The 23,155-nt window shown below is 28.3% G+C and overlaps 1 protein-coding gene across 5 annotated transcripts in view; it reads left to right on the top strand.

The window, feature by feature from the left end:
• The window catches only part of LOC100869815 (very long chain fatty acid elongase 7), a 76,335-nt gene extending 54,141 nt beyond the window's left edge, over positions 1-22,194 (top strand). For 2 of the 5 annotated variants that reach the window (XM_086916189.1, XM_086916187.1), the window contains 3 exons: positions 19,963-20,036; positions 20,325-20,599; positions 21,231-22,194. In XM_086916189.1, coding sequence (XP_086772315.1) covers positions 19,988-20,036; positions 20,325-20,599; positions 21,231-21,737 — 831 coding nt within the window. In that variant the 5' untranslated portion in view covers positions 19,963-19,987 and the 3' untranslated portion in view covers positions 21,738-22,194. Of the gene's footprint in view, positions 1-9,560; positions 10,034-19,962; positions 20,037-20,324; positions 20,600-21,230 lie in introns of those variants that run through there. The other 3 variants (XM_086916184.1, XM_086916186.1, XM_086916185.1) reach the window with 3 other exon arrangements.
• Positions 22,195-23,155: the final 961 nt, after the last annotated feature.

Raw genomic sequence — 23,155 nt, 5'->3', positions numbered from 1 at the left:
GATGCGTAAGTTTCGATGGTTTGATAGAGAATGTATATTTTCTCGGGCGCCCTGCCTTTTATAGAATACCACTGTTTACGAAGTTCAAAATTAAAATGTTGATTAGAGAGAATATTGTTTAACTCGTATTTAAAATTCGTATTTAGATTCGAAATTTATATCAAAAAATATAAAAATAAATAGTTCAAAATATATTTTAATTTATATTTTTTATTTAATCAATTAAAAGATAAATATATGAAAAAATAATAAATCAAAAGAGAATATTATTATAATTTGTTTTTTAATGGAATATTTGTTATTGATACAAAATTTAGGGAAGAATATTAAGCAATAAATGAATAATGCTAATAATAAAAGTGATATGTTAATTTTTATCAAAATTATAAAAAGAATAACAATATTGACTAATAAGTTTTTAAAACATAAATTATTTAATTGAAAATATATTAAATTATACTTCACATAAAATATATTCTGTGCACGAAATTATTGGATTTATTTCAAAAATAATATTATTTTTTTTTCAAAAAACTCTTCTCAAATGATTTCAAGAAATCTCAATTCGATATTGTTGGATATTCGCACATTTCTATTAATTCTGTTACATATAATGAATGATGCATTGTATTTGCAACTGCTTTTTGTCATAAAGATTTCATAAATATCGAAATTATATTTCAAGAATTATTCATACCTTTTATATAATACTTTTTTTCTTGTTAATTTTTTTTACGCTTCCCTTTTTTTTTTTTTGTCATAATTTAATACCAATCTTAAGATTTTGTAATTATAATTCTATAGTTATTTGAATGAGAGAAACAATCATATAAAGAACTAATAATAACAGAATGCTGTTCTATAGATAAATTATTATTGAAATTTAAGAATGTGTGATAAATTATGGTTAAAATTATGTTTGAGTCTGAATAAACCGAATGTAAAAAGTATCGAACAATATATATTGAATTTTTTTGAAATAGTAACACTAGTAACAAAATTGTCACAAAATTAATAAATGAATATTTAATCGTTCACCTCTCATTTCTTTTGGACTGTCACGTGTAAAATTAAAAACTGTCATCTCCAAAATTGAATATAGAGAGTTTTAAACAAGAATTTTTCAAAATTATAAAATCGATATATTTCGTTTCTCTGTTTATGACAGAGTAAAAAGCAATATTTGTTTTCCCCCTTTATTTTGAAAATATTATAACAATATTCAATACTAAACATTTAAATACAAATTAACCATAACACAATGACTTTCACTAATTTCTGTCACTGAATTTGAAAACGTGGAAATTTATTCCCTTGTCTTTCCACTTGAAAAGAGAGAAAAAAAAAAAATAACATAACCTTATCCGATTACACCAGCTATGAACCATGGAGAATTGTTTGCATTTATGAAATCAGGCCTCGAGAACGTAAAAGATAGAGATAAAGTTAGAGAGAAAGAGAGAGAGAGAGAGTTAGAGAGGAGGAAACAACAACAAAAATTAATATTTTACGAGTTCGCATTCTTGTGCAAAATTCGTGTGTTATTAGGCACGAATTGCGTGCAGTAATCCTTTCGAAAAGAGTCGAGGGGAAACACAAGATTAATGAAAATGGATGTAATCGAGGATCGGTAATTTAACAGTAATTGCATAATTAAACTGAGACAAAAGTGTTATTACGTGTCTCTTCCATTGCAAACGCAACAAGGATTTCAAGTGTTCGCGGATCTTTAACAACAACGTGTTATACAACATTCACTTCGAATCGTTAATAATTTCGTTTCGTTCAAATGTTCGAATAATTTAATACGAAATTTAGCACATGTTTCGAAGGCTTTCACATACACAAGAGTGTCTTATTCCTGATCGAAATACTTTTATTATAAATTTAAACGTTTGAGAGGTTATGTTGCACGTGTTAATATGTTGCACACGGTAATATGTGATTATTGGTGATGTATATATTTAAAGAGTCGAAGTTGTGGAAGCAGAAATAAAGGTAGAAGATGGTGTACACGAACGTTGATTGAAGTTTATTTATCAAGTTATAAAAAAATCGAAGTTTTTCAGTAGTCGAAGCGAGTAGAGACAGTTCTCTCTTCGTCTCGCTTCGTCGTAACGCAATATAGATTATGAATAAGCGATAATATACTACCCAACTCTTTTATACATTAACTTTTTTTTACGCAACAAAACAATTATAAACAAGTCATTTACCCATTCGAACATATATTTACTTCAAACAAGAATAACATAATTAAATAAGATAATATATTATAATTAATTTTTTTAAAACGCTTTTTTCAACGATATTCAAGTTTGACATGTAATCCAATGTATAAAAGTATAAATCATTGTAAATTGTTTGCGAATTGCTCACATATATTTTTATTTTTAAATATATTTAAAATTATAAAAGTAATGTATAACATCGTTGAAATTATATTCATTCAATTGTTTATTTACAAAATAATTGAACATTTAATTTTCAAATTATCGAATAGATATATATTTTAAACGATTTATATACATAAAGGAAAAATTTAATAATTGATTTAATAAAACGTAACACGAGAGGAAGGAAATCAAAAATACTGATTCGATTTAATAAAAACTTGAACGGACACGTTTATTCATACTCTTATCCCATACCTTCCTTCGTAGAATATTATTCTGTCACTCCATCTTTCCTCACATACGTCAACCAGCTTCATCAGCCTAAGGGCACTGTCACTGATACAACAGTGTAAGATAATGGCACCTGGTATCGTGTTCATTAGCAGCAATGTGTCACGGAACGTTCAATGAAGATCGCTGCAACTCTGATTAAACCTTTGAACCGCTCGAAGAAATATAGTCGATCAGTATTCACAAATGGAAATTGAAAATTAAAAATCTTAAAATTATTTTAATTCACATGTAATGGAAAGAGGACTGGAAAAAAAGAAATAACGTATAATTACTTATGTAAATTTCGATAAATATGATGTATGTAATTATAGCAATGAAACATAAACATAAATTTTTTCCAAAAATGACAGTTGAAATGACAGTTGTTAAAGATAATATATATATAAGCACAGTTTGTTGTTTATAGAGTATTTACTATAAAAATAGAAATTTCTCAAGATCTTCAGGCGGAAGCGTATGCTTCAATGCCATTACATTTTCCTTGAATATTATTCAAGTTATTACACAGATCCTTCAAGCATTACGCATAAGTTTAACAAGTTACCTTGTGTTTGATAATTCTACGAGCATTGTTCAATATCTATAAATTCCTAAATTAATAATTATAGATCAGATATAAAGTAATATTATTATTACGCTTATGTGATAATATAAAGTAGCTAATTATACGCTTTTACGATCCATGTATTTAACGTGTTATTTAACATGTTATCCCCCCCCTTTTTTTATTTTTCTTCATTCTCATTCCATTTAAATTAAATAAAGTGTGAAAGATTTGCGAACCCAATCTACGTTCTCCACGTTCGATAAAATGGATAAAAAAGATAAAAAAAAATGCTGAGTTCACTAAAAATTAAACTAAGAGGATCTTGAGAGTTTTGTTTGAATTAAATTACAGAGTAAATGATAGAGTGGAAAAAAAAAAAAAAAAAAAAAAAAAGATTCCAATTTTTCAACGCTATATTTATTTTATCCTATCCTTTCACGCGCATTCAGCAAAATACAAAAGTAAAACTCTGGAATGGTTTATCGAATTCTTGAACTTCACTACGAATTGTCCATCACCTTTAAATTCATCTGTTGGAATTACTTATGATTACTATGAACTTAATTCTATTCTATTTTTGGAAGAATTTACGCAAGGTAAATTTTTCTTTTTTTAACACGAAAAAATGATCGGTGATCGATGCAATTCTCCATTTGATCCGTGTCATCCACGTTATCGTATGAATAAGGCTCGCGCAAAAGTAAGGTCGCCAGCGATTGACAGATGGGCCAACAAGTCGTGATAGTGCCGTTCCGTGTTTGTTCGAAACTTTTGCAAATCAAATCCATTACCACCGCTTGTACTTTCGAAATACCTGTGTCGTTCACCCATTTTGATCGAATCTTTCGCTCCAGCGGGAGGGGAAAACTTGAACGGTCTAGGGGAAATCTAGGGGAAAAATTAGTTTTTCCTTTTTCGTTGTAGAAAATCGACGATTTTTTTTTTTTTTTTTTACAATTCCATTTTAAAATCACACCACAGACAGATACACGATAATATGGTATATTATTTAATAAGAAATGATACAATTCGTTAGTTACAGTAATTTTAATTCTTCGTCTCCAATTCTTTTAAAATATTTATTCAAAGATTATTATTTATACGAAATAAATTATTTCAATATTCTATTTTGGCGTTTGTATATAAAAATTACAATAAGAATCATATTATGCAGACTCATGCAAAGATGCAAAGCATAATGTACTATACATTTTGCAAATTCATCATGCATAATGTACTTGTATCGTAAGTACATTTTCCGGTTTTATGAATATAATAATACATTTGAATGTGCGATAGAAATTATGCAAATAAACAATATACGCGCGATCAATATGTGATTCTGAGATTAATATCGAATAAAATGCATTGTAAATTCTTGAATACAAATCGTCATTGTTTTGTGCGTTTCACCCAAAAAACGAATGAAATAGTAGCATTTAAAAATACCATTATAATCATTCATACCATTTTTATTATTTATTTATCATACTTATTGTAAATTTTTTAAAATGTTTTTTTTTTTTTTTTTTAAAGTTTCAAGTTTTGTCAACAACAAACTCTTTATTCTGAAAAATAGCAGCAAAGTTATAAGTGTACAATTGAACCTCGCATACCTGTCATGGTCATTATTGATTTAATTTAAAAATTAATTAGAAGAATATTAAAAAAAAAGAAATCCTAATGCGTCAACAATGATAAACGAATCTGTAATCAAGTTCTAATTGAATTATATTACTATGCATTTATATATACACATGCACACAAATGAAACCGATGACGAACTTTCCTCAACATTCCCTTTCCTTCTGAGCCTCGAATAAAGAAATAAAACGATATCTGCGATTACGAATATTGGTCACTTTTTCGAAAATAATCGAACGAATTATAAATAGTATCTCTTAATTCATATACTATATATATATAGTATCTTTAAATAGTATCTTTCTTCGAATATTCGAAGATAATAATTTCAAATTCGAGAAATTTCTCTCTCTCTCTCTCTCTCTCTCTCTCTCTCTCTCTCTCTCTCTCTCTCTCTCTCTCTCTCTCTCTCTCTCTCTCTCTCTCTCTCTCTCTCTCTCTCTCTCTCTCTCTCTCTCTCTCTCTCTCTCTCTCTCTCTCTCTCTCTCTCTCTCTCTCTCTCTCTCTCTCTCTCAAGAATGCGAATATATTTGGAAATAAAATTATTCTCGACTCGGCAAAAAAATATTGCCAAGGAATATAAAATTATCTTAAGAGGAAAGTATTTAAAAATGCCTCTCGAAATGAATTTTTTCCTTCTTATTTTCTCACTCTATCGAGGATGACTATTCGAGAAGGATCGAGAATTTAACGAGGATCGTTCCCCATAATCGAGCAGAATTTAATGATCAAGTGTTAAGATAAATTCATTCGTCCGAGAGAATCGATATAGATTCGCTAGGGATATAGATTCGAGAGCCACCGCTTTAAATCGCCCTTACAGTAGCCTTCATTTGATTAACCTTGACCCATTTCAGGGAATGGGTCACCAAATCCATGGAATTTCCACCATTCCTCCTCTCCCCAATTTGTAATCGAATAACAAGTTGCCAGATTAACGCGAAATCTTGGATGTTGAAAACTTTTTTTCGAGAATAATTGTTCTGTTTTTTTCGATTCAATTGGGGAAAAAAAAAAAAAAAACAAAAAACAAAGGAACGAAATAAAATTAATTGATAAAAATGAAACAAGGAATTTTTTCTTTTCCTTTTTAATTCGTAATTTTTTATATTTAATCGTGTTTAATTAATGTAGAATTGAAGAGTACAGTCATGAATTAATAAAACGTTAGTTCGTATTAAAAAGAAGGAAAGAAAAAGTAGGAACGAATGAATTTCTCTAGTTTTTTTTTTTTTTTTTTTTTTTTAATTTGTTTTCGTTACATAATTGGCAATTAATATTTTTTTTCAATGGTATTCTAACTTTTTTCACTTCACTTGCGAACCCTTCAACACGATAATTTCAATCGAATTATTTTATTGCGCATTGGGGAGTGGGTGGGGGGGGGGAGGGGAGGGGGAAGAACATTTTTATTCTTTTTCTTTTTCCTTCTAAATTTGATTTGAATATTAATTATTCGCGTTACGATACGCGTATATTTCACGCATGGACAGAGTGTAATAAATTTCCTGCCAGGATTACTAGGAAATAGTTCCTTTATAGTTGTCGATAGGGGATTCCGTTCGATCGAAGCTGCGCGCAAAAATTTGAAATATAGAATACGTTGAATAGATTGAAATAAATATTACGAAGTAACATGTGATGAAAATAAAATAAATACGAAACGAAATGAATAATAAACGATTATAATTATAAATGGAATAAAATGGAGGTAATAAATAAATACATTTCTTTTTTTTAATTTGCAATTCTGTTACATAATTTTCGTCAAGATGGAGAGAATCAAAAACGTGGAGAAAGAAATGAAATAAAATACGCGCGTGTATCGTGAATTTGATTTTTAATTAATATGAAAAAAATTTGTCAGTGAACAGTGTTGAAACGATAATCTTTGCGATCTAATAAATGCCCATCTTTTTCTTGTTTATATAACAAAAAAAAAAAATGATAACAATTTCTAGGAACAACACATTAAACAAATTGTACAAAGATGTTTATACAAATTTAGATTTTTCACGATATCATTGTGCATTGTAAAATAACGATTAATTTATAATATTTGATTGTAATTTGTCTTTTTCATTATTATTATTATTGGAATCGCGTGATTTTTTTTTTTTTCAATAAAATAATCGTTTATTTCTGCCAATGCAAAATTTTTTCGAAAAATTTTATCAATATTCGTTAATAATATATTACAATACGCAATTTCCTTTGGATAAGACGATCGATAGAATAAATATAATCGATATAAACATTTAATTTAAACATCGGATTCAAGTTTTAAATTCATTAAATTCCATGATCGTCTGATTTCTACTCTATTCGTCGTAATAAGCGTGTTAGACGGATGCGTACATGCTATACTTCGTGCTAGTTACTTTTGGCGATAACTTGATTATACTCTATTCGTCGTAATAGGCGTATTAGACATGCTATACTTCGTTGCTTCACTTTTGGCGATTTAAGTTGATTTAAAACGCTCGTTTTAATAATCTGACAATACGTCTTACGATTGTATCGTAAATTATGTGTTATATGTATGTAAATTCTTAAAAAAAAAAAAAAAATAGCGTCAAAAGAAGGCAATAATTGGCAAAAAAAAAAAAAAAAAAACTCTTCACTAGCATAATATTCGCATAATACGAGATTATCATCCTTTCGATGAATTTGTAAAAATTCATATATATCATATTCATATGATTATTCAACTTTAAATTTGAATGGCGCAATATTTTTTTTTTTTTCAATATCAAACAAACACACGATCGATTTATATATATATATATTTACAATGATAATGGATAAAAATTCATTATTTATCGGATACACGATTAATCACTCGCAAATTAAAAATATAATCGATTCAAATTGTTTTAGCATTAAATAAAATTAAGGGAAATTGGATGATGTATTGCCAAATAAAACGATTAATCATTTTTATTGAGCAAAAATTTTTTTTCTCCTTTTTTTTTTTCCCTCTTTTAATTATCATCACAAATCATAAATATCAATCACAACGCAATAGAATTTCGTAATCGCATAAGATTTTGAGAGGTTAGGTTAGATTAAGTTCATTAGATTTTTTTGTATTGATTGAATTACAAGTTGAACCGGAATATATTAAGGAAATAGGAATTATCAAAAAATATTATCGCATAATATCTTTGTACCCCTTCTTTTTAATTTGTTAATAATATGGATGAATAAAGTGTGAAAAAGTGGAAAATTTTTGCCACCAGCAATGAGTTTGCATTTAGATTAAGATAGAAAGTTATTCAACAACACTTCCATGCGTTAAAATATATATTTGAGATCTAATATCTCATTCCAGTATTGTATCTCGCGAATCAACGTTACATCTGTCACAACGACGATCACTAGACTTTGTCCAATTAGAGAAGAAAACTTTTGATTCAGCTTCAAAAGTTTCAATCATCGACATTTTTTTTTTTTTTTTTTTTTTTTTTTTAGAAAAATTAGACACTTCACTTCAGTTGCTTGTCTTTTCTCTAAAGATGATAAATGTTAAATTCTTTTCTTTTCTTTTTTTAAACAAATTATTACACTTTACATTTACGTTAAAACGAAAAAAATATTAACGACAAATCCAAAGAAAAATTTATCTTAATCATTTCTCCCCTTTCTGTCAACGAATATTCCATAAAAATTCAAATTAAAAATATTTGAGAATGAAATGAAAAAAAAAAAAGAAATCAACAAATTGTAGAAAATACACGAGATTTCAAAGAATATTAATAAAAATAAAATTAATTTAATTATAATTATAATTATAAAGTTTATAAAATTTGTTTTAAATATTTGGATAATGAATGCTTACAATTAGAACTTTTTGATTCGTTTGAAAAAAAAAAAAAAAAAAAAAAAATCACGAAAGACGAGCAATCTTTAAAAGAGAGAAGGGGAAGAGAGAGAGTATTATAAAGTATTATGCATTTGAATGTTTAATATTTTCCTAGGATATAGTAGCCAATAAAATATTCTGTATCTGTACACATATATATACATATAAATGAATTTTATAAAATATGCAAAATATGCAAAGTAAGTTTTTGCTTTTTATGTAAATCGAATAAATTCTATATTTTTATAATCTCTTTTTTTTTTTTTTTTTTTTTGCCAATCATCATTTTAATACATTCTTTTAAACTTGAATCTTTCTTTTTTTTTTTTTAAATAAATAAAATCAAACAAACTTACCATCGATCGTCTTATATATACATATATATATATATATAACAAATAATATATTATATATTTAATTAATTATATATATGTTATAATAACAATATATCATTTATCATCTGAAAACTCTTCACAACTCGTAATTTCTATTGACAATCGAAATATGTGAATATTTTGTGAATCCAAAACACGACATTTCAATCATATTAAATATATGTTGTAAAAGATGAGAAGGAGGGAAAAAAAAAGAAAAAAAAGAGAGAGAAAGAGCGAGATAATATATATATATATATATATATATAAAATAAGAATTACGTCAAAGTCAAAAGAGGAAAACGCAAATGCGATTACAAGAGAGAAACATAACGGTGGAGAGGCGCACGAAATGGAAATCGGAAGCTACATCGACTGCATCGACTACATCGTTGTACATAACTTCAGGGGCCCGGCTGGAAGGGATATAAGACTACGACTGCACAGCTTTGCGTTGTCAGACCGTAGAGGATATCGTCCGCGGCCAAACTAAAAGGGAAAGAGAACCTTGGCATCAAGCGTCGAGTTCGTGGGCTTGAAACGTATCGAAACACGTATCGAGACACGTATTCGCCTATAACAGTTTCCACGGATACACGCGGTTACGTTCGTTGTGTTGTCGTTCGTTGCCGACAAAGAAATCGGTCGTGCCATCGCCGCGACACAGAGGAGACAACAGTAACAAAGGTTCCTGCGATCTTCGACTCGTTACTTTTCTTCGATCTATCGACCATCGATCTATCTTGGAATCTAACATTCGAGGAGTAGAGTTGGCAAGAAAAATATATATATATATCGAGAGAGAGAAAGAGAGAGAAAGAGAGAGAGAGCAGTTTGGTTTTTTTGTTTTCGTTTCGTTGCCTCGACGACACTTGTCGGCCAGCCAGACAAACCCCAGTCGCAACAGGTGAGAGTACGTATTCTTTCTTCCTTCTTTGTTTATAGGTTAGTGCGCGTGGTGCTTTATCGACCGATTGGGTTGGCCCAATACTATTGAAGGATCTTGCGACGATGCAGATTCACTTTCGAATCGTTATTGAATCGTTTCTTCGATCTGATTGAGGGGAAAATCATGTGTTGGTGATTTCGGGATGGATGAGATTTTGACGTGAAATTTCGAGGGAGGGAGGGAGGGAGATTGAAATACAAGTTAATTAATTTCGATAAATGTTGAACAAGAACGATAATTCTTCTCTGTTTCGTTTTTGAACGTGCTTCCTGCAAAGTGTCGAGTGAGAAAATTATGTTATTTTTTTTATGTTAATCTTAACGAGGAATCTCTTGATCTTATATATCGATAAATGTATAATATCGATGAAAAATAAAGAAAATTGAAATTGAGATTTGTCGAAAGAAATTAAAGTTGTGTTATCTTGTTAAAAAGGAAAGAAATAGTGATTTCATATATTTTTGTATTATATGTATCTAATTCTTCAAAATTGGGATTGTGAACAGGTTACGATACTCTAATTTTTTCTTTTTTTTTTTTTTTTTTTTTTTTGTAATTTTACGATCTCTTTCCAAACTAACTTAGAAATATATATTCAAATGCAGTCTAGAATTCTTATTATATCTCTTTAATCTCATTGTTATTTTATCTTTCGATTAATTTTACGATTCTGATCCTTAAACAAGATACAGTAGCATTTAAATTTTTATATTAATAAAATTAACCATTTATATTCAGCGAACTAATTACATACTTATTTTACCTTGAAATGATTTGAATAATATAATAATAAAGAATAATAATATCAAAATAAGACAGGTGATAAGATGATTTATACAGAGTGTTAATATAATAAATTATAAGTGAAAGTTTTTTGAAGGATCGGACAGGCAAAAATGTTGAACTTAATTCAGATACAGGAAGTGAGATAAAAGATTGAAACGAAGACAAAGATAGACAGACTCTATCTCGCTCTATCGTTTATAACCTCAAAATTTTTAATTTTTTGTTAAGAGAGTATTTTTTATTTTTATTATTATAACTGTGCATACAAGAATTACATACAAGATCAGATTCTAGTTACTTCGAAATATTACGCGTTAAATATTTGCATTATACAAAATATAAAACGTGATTAATGAAATTTATTCGGAAAATAACATCATTCACATCGATTGATAATCAATCAATTCAGTTTTCTAAATAGAATTTCTTCGATCGTTAATCAATTAAACTTAAAATTAAAAATGAGTTGATTGACAATTGTTTTAATATTTAAAAAAAATTAAAATTAAAAATTTTATAAATAAATAAATTTATATCCGTTAATTATACGATTGATAATTATAAATTCATTTTGTAATCACTATCGTTAATGAATTCCATCCAATGTTTACTATTTATGCATACAATATTCTATTATGTTATATCATCGTTATTGCATCATCGATTGATCGATGGTGACAATTGCATTATATTTAAAACGCTTTTTATGTCAGTGTTAAATATTACAAACTACATACAAGTATAATGTGATTTCAATTATTTTAAATTATTATCACTTTTTTTCTCTCTCTTTTTTTTTCACAGCTAATAAAATGATAATATATTACGATAATCTGAAACGAATGGATTATTTAATTTCGTACAGTTTTCATATTGATTTTGTATAGTGGTGGGTTTTTTCAAGAAAGAGGGAATATCGCACAGCATCCCTTTTTTAAATAGTAAAATGTATTTAAAGAAAGTATTGTTAAAGGCGCGCTGAATACACACTGACAAATATAATTCATGATACGAAAATCCAAATGAAAAATATAAAGAAGAGAATTGTAAAAGCGTGAAAGGGAATCATTCAATTTAATACTTTGAATCATTATATTATCCCCTAAGTAGCTTCCAACCTCAATATGGAGGTTAAAATAGTTATTTTTATCTTACGTAGATAAAAATTCTAGAAGATATTAATATATTTGTGAATTTTCTTTCGATTATAGAGAATATGCGAAAATTGATGATAGGTTATGTTACGAGCTATTTAAGTACACGTTAGATGAAGCGAGAGAGACGAAGCGAGACTGCTGTGTGACAGAGATGGAACTATTCATCTAGCTATGTAATAAGTAATAAGTAAGCTTAGATTCATTTTTATATATCACCTTTTGTATTTGTTTCAATCTGTAGAATCGATTCTTTGCGAAATTTTATAAAATGAAAATTTTCATCGTTCGTTCATTTAAATACAATTTTTAATCAACTAATTAAATCATCCTACGCGGGAATGCAAAGAAACAGAATAAAAGTAAAGCTTTTTGGATATTCTAAATATTAAAGATTCACGATTATCATATATTTTTTATACTTGATACGATATTTATTAATTTTCGCTGTATCTCGTTAATTTTTGATGCCATAAATTTTGAATTTTGAATCAATTCCCTGAGTGATAATAATTATGAATTTAAAAATATTACATTATGCAAAATGGTTGAAGAAGATTGGAAATTGAAATTAAAGAAATTTCAGACAAAAGTTAATAACTTTTTAAAGATTCGATATTTAAAGTGATTTAGTCTTTTTTTTTTTTTTTTTTTTGTAAATGAAGATATATTTTTCTAATGAATCAACTCGCCTATAAAAAGAAAAAAAAAAAAAAAAAAAAGAAAGTTAAACTATCGTTTCAGAAAATATTTTAGTCTGAATTTTTCGTAAATATGTAATGCTTATAAAATAAAAATTTTTAAATTTTTATAATTTACAATCGAAAAATTACTTTTATTATTAATTATTTCGATATAATTCGAAGATAATTCCAATCTTTACGTGCACTATACGTGGAAAATGATCACACGATTTCCAATTTCACTCGTAATTATTATTCCTCCACTCGTTTTATTTAATCCTAATGTTTCGCATCCGCCAATAGTGGATAATATTTCTTGGCATGGTGTTAACAAGTAGTGTTGTTGAGAAAGAAAAAAAAAAAAAATATCAAACAACAAACGAAGATCATGCAAATGGATCTATTGGAAATTCGAATTAATGCTGTTTGGTTCCCGCAAACAATCGTAAATGTTTAACTCTCTTGTTTTTATGATAAAATATTACCACTCTGGCTTTTTATCTTTTTATGCCCTTCCCTAGGCATTACACCGAAATACTTTAAATCCTTTTTCTTTTTTAAATTCACGATTCCACCTCATTATTATATCTGCTTTTATACGATTATCGAACTCGTTTTGAAACTTTTATAACGTATAACACAATAATGCAAATATTTTAGATAAAATTTTATTACTCGGGGAAAAAAAAAAAATTTTTTTCACAATACATTTCACAATGTTAACCCAATGTTATTCAGCATAAGAAAAAAATGTTTTCTTCTATTAATTTAAATAAAAATCCTATATTTAACATATTGTGCGATACATCGAGATCGAGATCGACGATATTGTTCTATTTATTAATTCGCACGAAATTATTTTATACAAAATTTAGCAGTTTACGTTAAAAGCATCGTGATCGTGATTAACGATTTCGTCTGTATTTTCGAAACGGTTGAATAATTAATTTATTCCCGATACTAATGCCACGTGGAGAACAATAATCCCATTAATTTAATTCTTTTCATTGTGATATCGTGACGCGATTTACGGATTCAATGCAAAAAATCGTATTTAAATTCGTTTCGATTCGAATTACAAAAAATCAAAAAAAACGTCTATCCATTCATATTTTAATTCGTGGAACGGTTGATCGATTGATTTGACATTTCCTTGAAAAAAAAAGTTTACACTCCATTGTGCCAGCTATAAAGTCACACCATTTAAATTTGTTATTTAAATAATAATTATTATTTATCGTTTATTGATCATTCGAATTTGAAGAATTCGAAATTTTTCTTTTTCTTTTTGCCTGTTGTACAATTTGAAAAAAATTAATTGGTCAATTTGAACGAGCTATTATTACAATCACTTTGTTAGTAATTAGCAAAGTCGATGAGAAAAACGAATAACGTTTTCCCTTTGTTCTCTCTTTTTTTTTTTTTTTTTTTTTTCATTCTCATTGTTGCTTTCCAAATCCATCCAAGACCGTACAAGTCGACGATATACAATGGCGAGAGATTGAGCTTTCCCTCTTACGCGTGCCAAAAAGAGATATAGAGACGTACGAGAGAACATCTACCGATAATGTCGTAATACGTTTAAGTAATCAATTTCCAAAATGGAAAAGAAAACCTCGACGGATGGAACATTGTTGGTATGGAAGATCGTTAATTGTGCATCTTTCTTTAATGCGTGAAGCAGTCTTGCAGTGATGATGATAATATTACGCATAAGTAGATAATCATTTTTCCATACAGCTGAACCATGCAGTATTTCGAAAGGTTAATACGACACGTGTAGGTTGTATCGAGGACTGTTAGAAAATATCAATGACCGCGCGCTGTTGAGAGAGTCAAACTTTGAAATACCGTAATGTAATTGTTACTTATTTACAATTTGAGATCTTGCGGGTTCATAAATGTCATGAATCCGGTATATAACGGTGGTCAAGGTACAGCGCCATCCCGTGTCATTTCGTATAGATTCGATCAATTGTCGCGAAAATATTTCGAGCGGTGGTAAATAATTAATTTGTGAAACAAAAAAAAAAAAAAAAAAGAATTCATTTTGAATGACAAAGAAACTTTTAAAGAAAATTTTTTTAGAAGTGCGTGATTATCCGATTACACATACGCTTGGAGTGAATTTAAAACGATAATTTTTTCACCGATGATGAAATCAATTATTTATTTTTTTTTTTAATCGATCTTAATCTCTTAAAAATCGAAAAGAAACGCGAGTAATTTTATATTCTCGATACAAAAGTCTTGAGTCTTTGTTTAAGTACGCGAAACGTAGTTAACATACGTGAACGTGCGAAACACGCGTAATTCGTTCGACTCGTATCGATCGATTATTTGAACATTTCATTGAAATTGTTATTCGAAAACATTCCATTCCTCGTTAAACGTTCACCAAATGTGATGGATTATATTTCATTTCATACCACTTCATACTGGAAATACTAATTAAGCAATCCTGACTATTTCCTTTCTAACCTGACCTAACCTATAAAGTCGTTGGAACAACAATTAATCAAGCAGGAATCGATTCATGATCATAATTGAACAGCCGCTCGAATACTCGAATACTTTATATTTTTTCAGTTTTCTTTTGATCGTATTTGCTTGCCAGAGGAATTTGTTTCGTGCAACCGGTTTATTTATTTTATACTTTTCCTCCCACAGTGTACGCAGTCTCAATGATCAGTGTAGAATTACGGAACAATAATTTTATAGAATTCACCTGCCTTGAACCTTGACGTATAACTCGTTTCCAAATTTTTTTCTCTCTCTCTCTCTCTCTCTCTCACTCTCTCCTTTCCTTCTTTTACTCTCTGTCTTTTGCACTCTTTATTTCCTTGCAAATATTCCCACCAAACTAGTTTACGCATTGGTAGTTCGACTAATTTCGATGTTTGTATGTGTCGAGACGGGATTTCCAATATGCTCTATTGACTATGCAGCCAGTTCCAATCGCAAGTTGTTGCGGTATAACAACTCGCTTATAATATTATACTGTTGAAATGTTATATCGTTCCTTCTTCTATATAAAATCGAAGGATATTACTAATGAATTATTTAGTGAAATACCGTGTGAATGATATAATTCTAATAATGATTAAGTTAAGTAAATGATGTTTTTCTTTTTTCTATTTCTTTTCAAGCAATTACTGCTTATTGTGACAAATGAATCAAACGATTGCAACGTCAACATCAATACATATCAAGTAACCTTTTACGTTTCTTGATATTTATTTCGAAATATTTATTCGTTATTTTGTAAAAATTGAGTAGATTCATTCATTTCGTTCAAGAATATAATTTTAATAAGCAATTGATTGGCAATTTGATGATTCTCTTAAGCTGAATTCAGGTTAAATTATCAGCTTTGATAGGTTAAGTTAGTTCAATAAACAAATGATTTTTTTTTTTTTATATCACGACTTAAGTCGGATTTATGTTTATATTTATATTTTACTCGTAAGAATCAGAATCCTAACGTTAATTATTGTTGTCTTTGCATTTTTAAAAAGATCGTTTTGCTTAAAAATGACAATTTTTTGATTCTACTGATGGACCAGAAGGATTTAATACAAATCGCATTGTTTAATTTTTGCTGCGTATAATATTTTTCATAAAGTTAAAAAAATTTTTTTTAATAACAATCGTCCGCTCGTTAATTGATTATTTCACTATAAAAACTTGCGATTCGATTTTACAATAAAAGCTATGATGAACAATCCTTTGCATCCACGATTTGCATTTAAAGTGATTTTTATTTATGAGACCACCTAATATTACAATGCAAATTATAAGTCAAGTTACTCTCGGATTAACTAATCGTTTACTTTATCTAATTAGCATTTGGTTCACGAATGATTTTGAACGGCAGAGTGTAATTTATTTCTATCTATCTTGAGAGTTGCTCAACGCGGTTTAACAACAATTTTGCAGCTTGGGCAACGTGCAGTAAAACAAAGTAATGAATAATTTATAGATCGGTAATTTTTGACTTCAACACAATAATTTCAATGATTGTAACAAACCAGAAAAATCGATCCTCAACAAATCTTTATATGGACACACACACACACACACACGTTATTCAAGTTATATATATATATATATATAAAAAAAATGGTTGCATATCAACTTTTGTTTTAATGCTCGTGTAAGAACCACTCCTTAAATTTTCCACATACCTCATTCGAATATATCAATTATTTACTACACAATCCATTTTTTAATCCACGTTTCAATTAGAACAGATTCGATTCATTTTGGTTTTATCCGACAATTAATTTCTCGACTAAATCTTTTTAAATCTTGATGGAAATCTTAATTACAGCAGGATTAATATATCAGTTTCATAGGGTTTGAAAATGCTTGTTTGATAAATACAGAGAAATGGTGGATCGAACGATCCTAAAAAAAAAAAAAAAAAAAAAGGATCGAAAAAGGTTATGTAAATCGTGTTGTCCTTCCACTCATGAAACATCGTGTTTAGATATCGCGAACGTAATAATGATGGATGATGTTTCCTTTTCTCTCTCTCTCTCTCTCCCTCTCTCTCCTCTTTTCCTTTAAACTCTGAAGTTAGATTTTAAAGGGGCTCGGAGAAAAACAGTGGCACGTTAACGATCCCGTTCACCTTGGTTCACTGCTAACTGGAGAGATATTTACGCCCTTTCAGTCTCCACCGTCCCAACCAAGGCTGCATCCCCCATTCGTCCATGATTCTTTATATTCCTTGTTCCTCCATCCTTGAGACATTGAACAATTTCTTTGTTCCGCGATGCTCGATCTCCCATCTCGATTCCTTTCAATTATTATATTATTATATTTTCGATAATTTGTTAAATTAAAAAACAAAAAAAAAAAATTGATATTAAGAAGAAGAAGAAGAAGAATTTAATCGAGCAAATAATACATACGTTATTATGATACAAGCGATGATTCGTTGTATTTTTGTCCGTAAAAGATTAGATTAAAAACTGGTATTCGTTCGCTACTTCGTAGCGAACCTATTCTTCTTTCCTTTTCTTCTTTAATTTTATTCAGAGTATGGTTGTTCGTTCAGAAAAGTTTGGTTGTTGTTTCGAATCAATTACGATTGATACTTTGGTTAATAATAGAATGGAAAGAACGAAACTCGTTGTAATCAACTAATCAACAACAATAAGATGATATTAGTTGACTGTGTTTATGCAAATTATGGGATAAAAATTTCTTGCATATTTCGTTATTTCTTTCAATTATTAACTCATTCCTTCGTTCAATTGTCTGGGAGAAAAATTTAAGAGTACCGTTTTAATTTATTTAAATAAAAAAATAATGTATAGGTAATAGAAGTGAAATATTATTTATGCAAATTTAGCCTTTGTTCCTTGAGGAAGAGACAATGGTCGAAAATTTGAAAAAATTTTTAATAACGCGTTATTTTTGAAATCAAGGTGATCGATTATAGCGCGCCACTATCGTATCTTTTCGAAACTTTGTCCAAATATAAATATTCTCTTTACTCGTACAGACCGATATTTATTGAACAAAATTGTTCAAAATTGTGAGATTAATCGCTCAGAGCGCATCAATGCAAATTAAAATCGCAAATATAAATTCTCGATAATGATGTTCTTGCATCGATATTCCCACAATGCATCGTAAAATAAAAAATGAACAAAGGGTTAATCTATTTTTTGTACGCACGCCATCTTTGTATAGCTAACCACGTGCGCCTCGATTTGGCAACGCATTAACGAGCCACGATAAATGTTAATTTAGCTCTCGTACAAGGAAACGTATTTCTTTGTCCTTCCATTTTGAACGACATTTTTTCGCGCCGTATCTCTCTATCGAAAAAGATTCGATCGAGACCACGTCACGACAATGAAAGGCCATTGTCACACAGCCTTGCCTGGTCCACTGTGACGAAGAATATTACTCGTGGAATGAGTCTTCATAATTTTCTCGGCCATATGCATAGGTAGAAAAAGGTGGTATCAACGCAAAGTTGTAGTTTCGTTGATTGCATTCCGCTGTAATTGAGAAATAATTACAAAACGAAGAAATTCGTCGTGGGACCAAGGACTCTCGCGCTATTGTTTGATTAGTTGGCTTGGAAAAGTACAAAACCTGATGGATTTCATTTTTCTTTTTTTTTTTTTGTTCACAATCGTTGAAGAGGCTCGTGGCAAAATGAAAATTTTATATTTTATATTTTATATTGTAAGGAGGGGAATGTCTAAAGTGACTTTGCGCCTCATAAGAGAACCAATTGTTACGTACCTCGCTTGATATCGAGTAATTTTTATTTGAAACGTTATATAAGAAAAAGTTTAGCTTTTAAAGTTTCAGATTGATCAACTACTTTGGTCATTTATATCATTATATTTTATAACACGTTTTATAATATTTTCATTATATGATAAGTTTTAATAATAATACAGGCGAATTAATATATCTTACAACTTTTATACGATTGTAGAAAATACACGAGGAAAATACAAAAATTCTATATATTGTAGTACATATTGTTTAGGAACAATAAGTCTGAAGTGAAATAAAAAGAGGACGTCAACTTCAATATTTATTATCCAGGCTATCTACTATTATTTATTGCGATAGCCTGCAGATAACTATTGGTTCATACAGGCTGTTAATATATTCGTGACACACCTTTTTGGAAAGTCCATTCCAGAAGTCAAAACAAACAGAAAAATTCGTAATAAAGAAATGTTAGTTGAGCCTTATTTGTTATGTTATAAGCAAATTAAATTTAAACGTTAATTGAAACGAGACGAGAGATGCGACGGTGGCGCGCGTAGCGGAGAAAAAAATCATCTCCATCTACTTTTGCCTCGCCTCGTCTAACGCAAACCGCTTGTAACTTAATAAATAAACTTCGATCGAAATTTTTATACATAAACTTTTGCGTTGGTTTTTTGTATTCCCTTTATTGTATTATAATCCTCTTGTATTGTCATTTCGCACAGGAAGTTCGAATCTATTCTCATTTTCAACGATTACATGTATTACAATTAATATTCTTTCTCTCTCTCTCTCTCTCTCTCATGCCTTTTTTTCGAGAAATTTGCTTTCGAAATATTCGAAGACAAACATTGGATAAAATATAATATTTTTACACGTATCAGATATTAATTGATGAATTCATATCATCATTAAAATTTATATATTCAAATCAATGTATTTATCCAAGAGAGAGAAAAAAAAAAACTAGATCTCTTGATGGAATATTATTTTTTCCAATTTTTATTTTTTCTTTCAGATTTTCTTGTTATTATTCAAGAACAATGTCGGGAGTCATAGAGTTGTATAAGAATGTTATGGAGAATAAAAGCCGTAAGTTATTTTAAATTCTAAAAAAAAAAAAAAAAAAAAAAAAAAAATTAGCATTGTATAAGATGTAATAATAAAAATGGAAAAATTATTAACTATTATGTATTTTTGCATACATAATATGGCTAATATCGTTTAATATCGCTCAAAATTTTTATTAAAATAATATTTCCTCGACGAGTTTGCAGATTTTTATTATTGATCTTCTACGTATATAAGACAAATAATTTACATACTTACTTAACTGATTCGTATCATCATAACGTACGTTTTATTTCTAATAAATTTCAGATCCAATAACGAAAGATTGGTTTTTGATGTCAGGACCAGGTCCGCTGATGATGATAATCGTCAGTTATTTATACTTTTGCTTATCAGCTGGACCAAAATATATGAAGGACAAAAAACCGTACGAGCTAAGAATCGCCATGATTGTTTACAATTTTATTCAAGTGTTGTTGAGTATATACCTCTTCTACGAAGGATTGATGGCTGGATGGTTGTACGACTACAATTACTATTGTCAGCCTGTTGATTACAATGTGAACAATCCACTAAGTAGAAGGGTACTTTTTTATTTTTAATTATTAAAAGTTGTAAATTGTCCGACAAATAGTAGCAAATAATGTCGTTTTTAGAAATTTTAATTGAAATTTTGATTAGGTTAGATTATAAACTTTTTAGACAAAGTTAAAAATAACCACGATTGCAATTTATAATGGAAGAATTTAATAATTATATGATAACAATAACTTTGATAAAAAAAAAAAAAAAACAAGAAAGAAAGATTTGATTGATATTAGCAAAATGCAAAGAAATTTTTATTCTCCATAATATAATTTACAATTATATTATTCTTAAAGCAATAAAAAAAGTAAATAATTCAATTAGTATTAAATTCCGCATTCGCTATATTGGCTCAACGTCAATGATTTATTTTTTTCAATGAATTGTTTATCACAAAATTTGTCAAATATGCCAAACCATTGAAAATTTAATCAAGATAATGTTAAGACAATATATTTTAATGTATTTTAAATTGAAAAAGAAATACTTTTTGTTTAAATTTTAATATTTTTAAAATTATGGATTAAAAGTATTTTTATCTAAGCTAATATATTAAAACATCACTTATATAAAATGATGAATGAACATTAAAATACGTTACATTAACTCGTATCAAATTATAATTTACAGATGGCTAATGCTGTTTACTCGTATTTCATATGCAAGTTGATAGAATTATTGGACACAGTATTCTTCGTTCTTCGTAAAAAGAATCGTCAGGTCTCATCGCTTCACGTGTACCATCACACATTGATGCCAATCTGCAGTTGGATCGGTTGCAGATTTCTACCAAATGGCCATGGCACATTGTTAGGTGTCATCAACGCGTTCATTCACATAATTATGTATGCATACTACATGCTAACTTCGATCGGACCACATATGAACAAATATCTCTGGTGGAAGAAATACTTGACGACGTTACAATTAATTCAGTTCTTCATTATCTTTGTCCATACTTTTCAAATCTTTGTCAACGATTGTAATTACCCAGTAGTTATTTCGTTCCTGCTCAATTTAAATTCGTTGATTTTCCTTTATTTGTTTGGTTCGTTTTACATCCAGAATTACGTTAAAAGGGAAAAACAGAAAGATAAGACTGAAAAAATAACGAAGACTGCGAACAAAATAGAGTGAATTGATACTATTCAATGCCATTTGGTTCTCGTTTATCAAAATCCATTTCGTTACGTAAAAGAACATTCATATTAGTTAGATACGTCTAGCCCTCTAGCGAGAAAAACATACATTTGACCAGATAATTTATTACTAATCGATCCATTTCGTTTTCTTAGTTTGAAAACGAGATTCGATCTTCTGTGAAATATGCCGAGTGACATTTTTACCAAATTAATTTAATTTTTTTATCTAAATATATTTCCTTTTTTTTTTACAATAGTTACACTTAATTGATTACACAGTTCCCTTCAATTGAATATACATATACAGTATATAAATTACTTTCAAATTATATGACTGAATATTGGTATTATTTAAGAAAATTTAAAATGGAAAATTGATATTGTAAAAGAAAACAAAATTGTATTGAAGATTATAATTAGAAATGAATATATGAATATAAAGAAATGTAAAATCAATTCTTCGTAACTAACTTGCTGGTTGATATTATCGGTAATGAAGGAATCGCTCGATCAAAGGACTTATCAATCGATCTCATCGAATTGCTCTTTTTGTTGATAAGGTAGAACAAGTATCGTTATCATAAATAATAATTTTGTAGTTGTAATTTTGTATTTGTAGTTTTCATGATTTTTTATATCATATTTTTTATATAAGTACTTATAGATATATATATAAGTATAAATATTATTATAATATATATATATATATATATATATATATATATATATATATATATATATATATGTGTATATATATATATATATATATATAGTATGAAATATTATCATTAGAGGGACATTGGTTCTAATAAATTTTTCATCAATGAATCTGAATAAAGAGCAATATGTTTATAATATATTTTTAAAGAAATCTAAAGAAAAAGAGGTTTGTATAAAATAAAATAAATTATTTTTTATGATAGTTCGTGTTTTAATACCTTTATTTTCAATTACTACTTTTCATTATAATGGATTATTTCAATAAGATAATTTAAAATATTTACAACAGAATACAAAGTATAATAAAGTATAACACATTATACAATTGATTATCACAAAAGAGAATTATGAAAATATTAACAAAATGTTTAACATTACTAAAATAATATTCTAAAATAATCATTGAGCTTTTTCAAATTAAAGGAAATTTAAATGCACCATTATTTTTGTACATATACAAACAACGGCAATATTTATACAATAAAAGAATATTATATTCTTAGTTAATAATTGAAAAGTTTTATTATTTCCTTCAAATTTTTATAAGATGATTTTAATATTGATTAACTATCAATCAAAGAATACTTTAAATAAATTATTTATGCATCAAAATCCAGCGGAACTTTGATTATTCAACTATGCTTGTCTTTGTCTTAAAGATCATGACCGTTAAACCTGCAAGACCTCTTCATC

Source organism: Apis florea, unplaced genomic scaffold (genome assembly GCF_048593485.1).
Source record: "Apis florea isolate Af1SG1 unplaced genomic scaffold, ASM4859348v1 contig_37_pilon, whole genome shotgun sequence".
Lineage (NCBI taxonomy): Eukaryota > Metazoa > Arthropoda > Insecta > Hymenoptera > Apidae > Apis > Apis florea.
The sequence above is the reverse complement of the archived record's forward strand: the minus strand, read 5'-3'. Positions and strand labels throughout refer to the sequence as shown.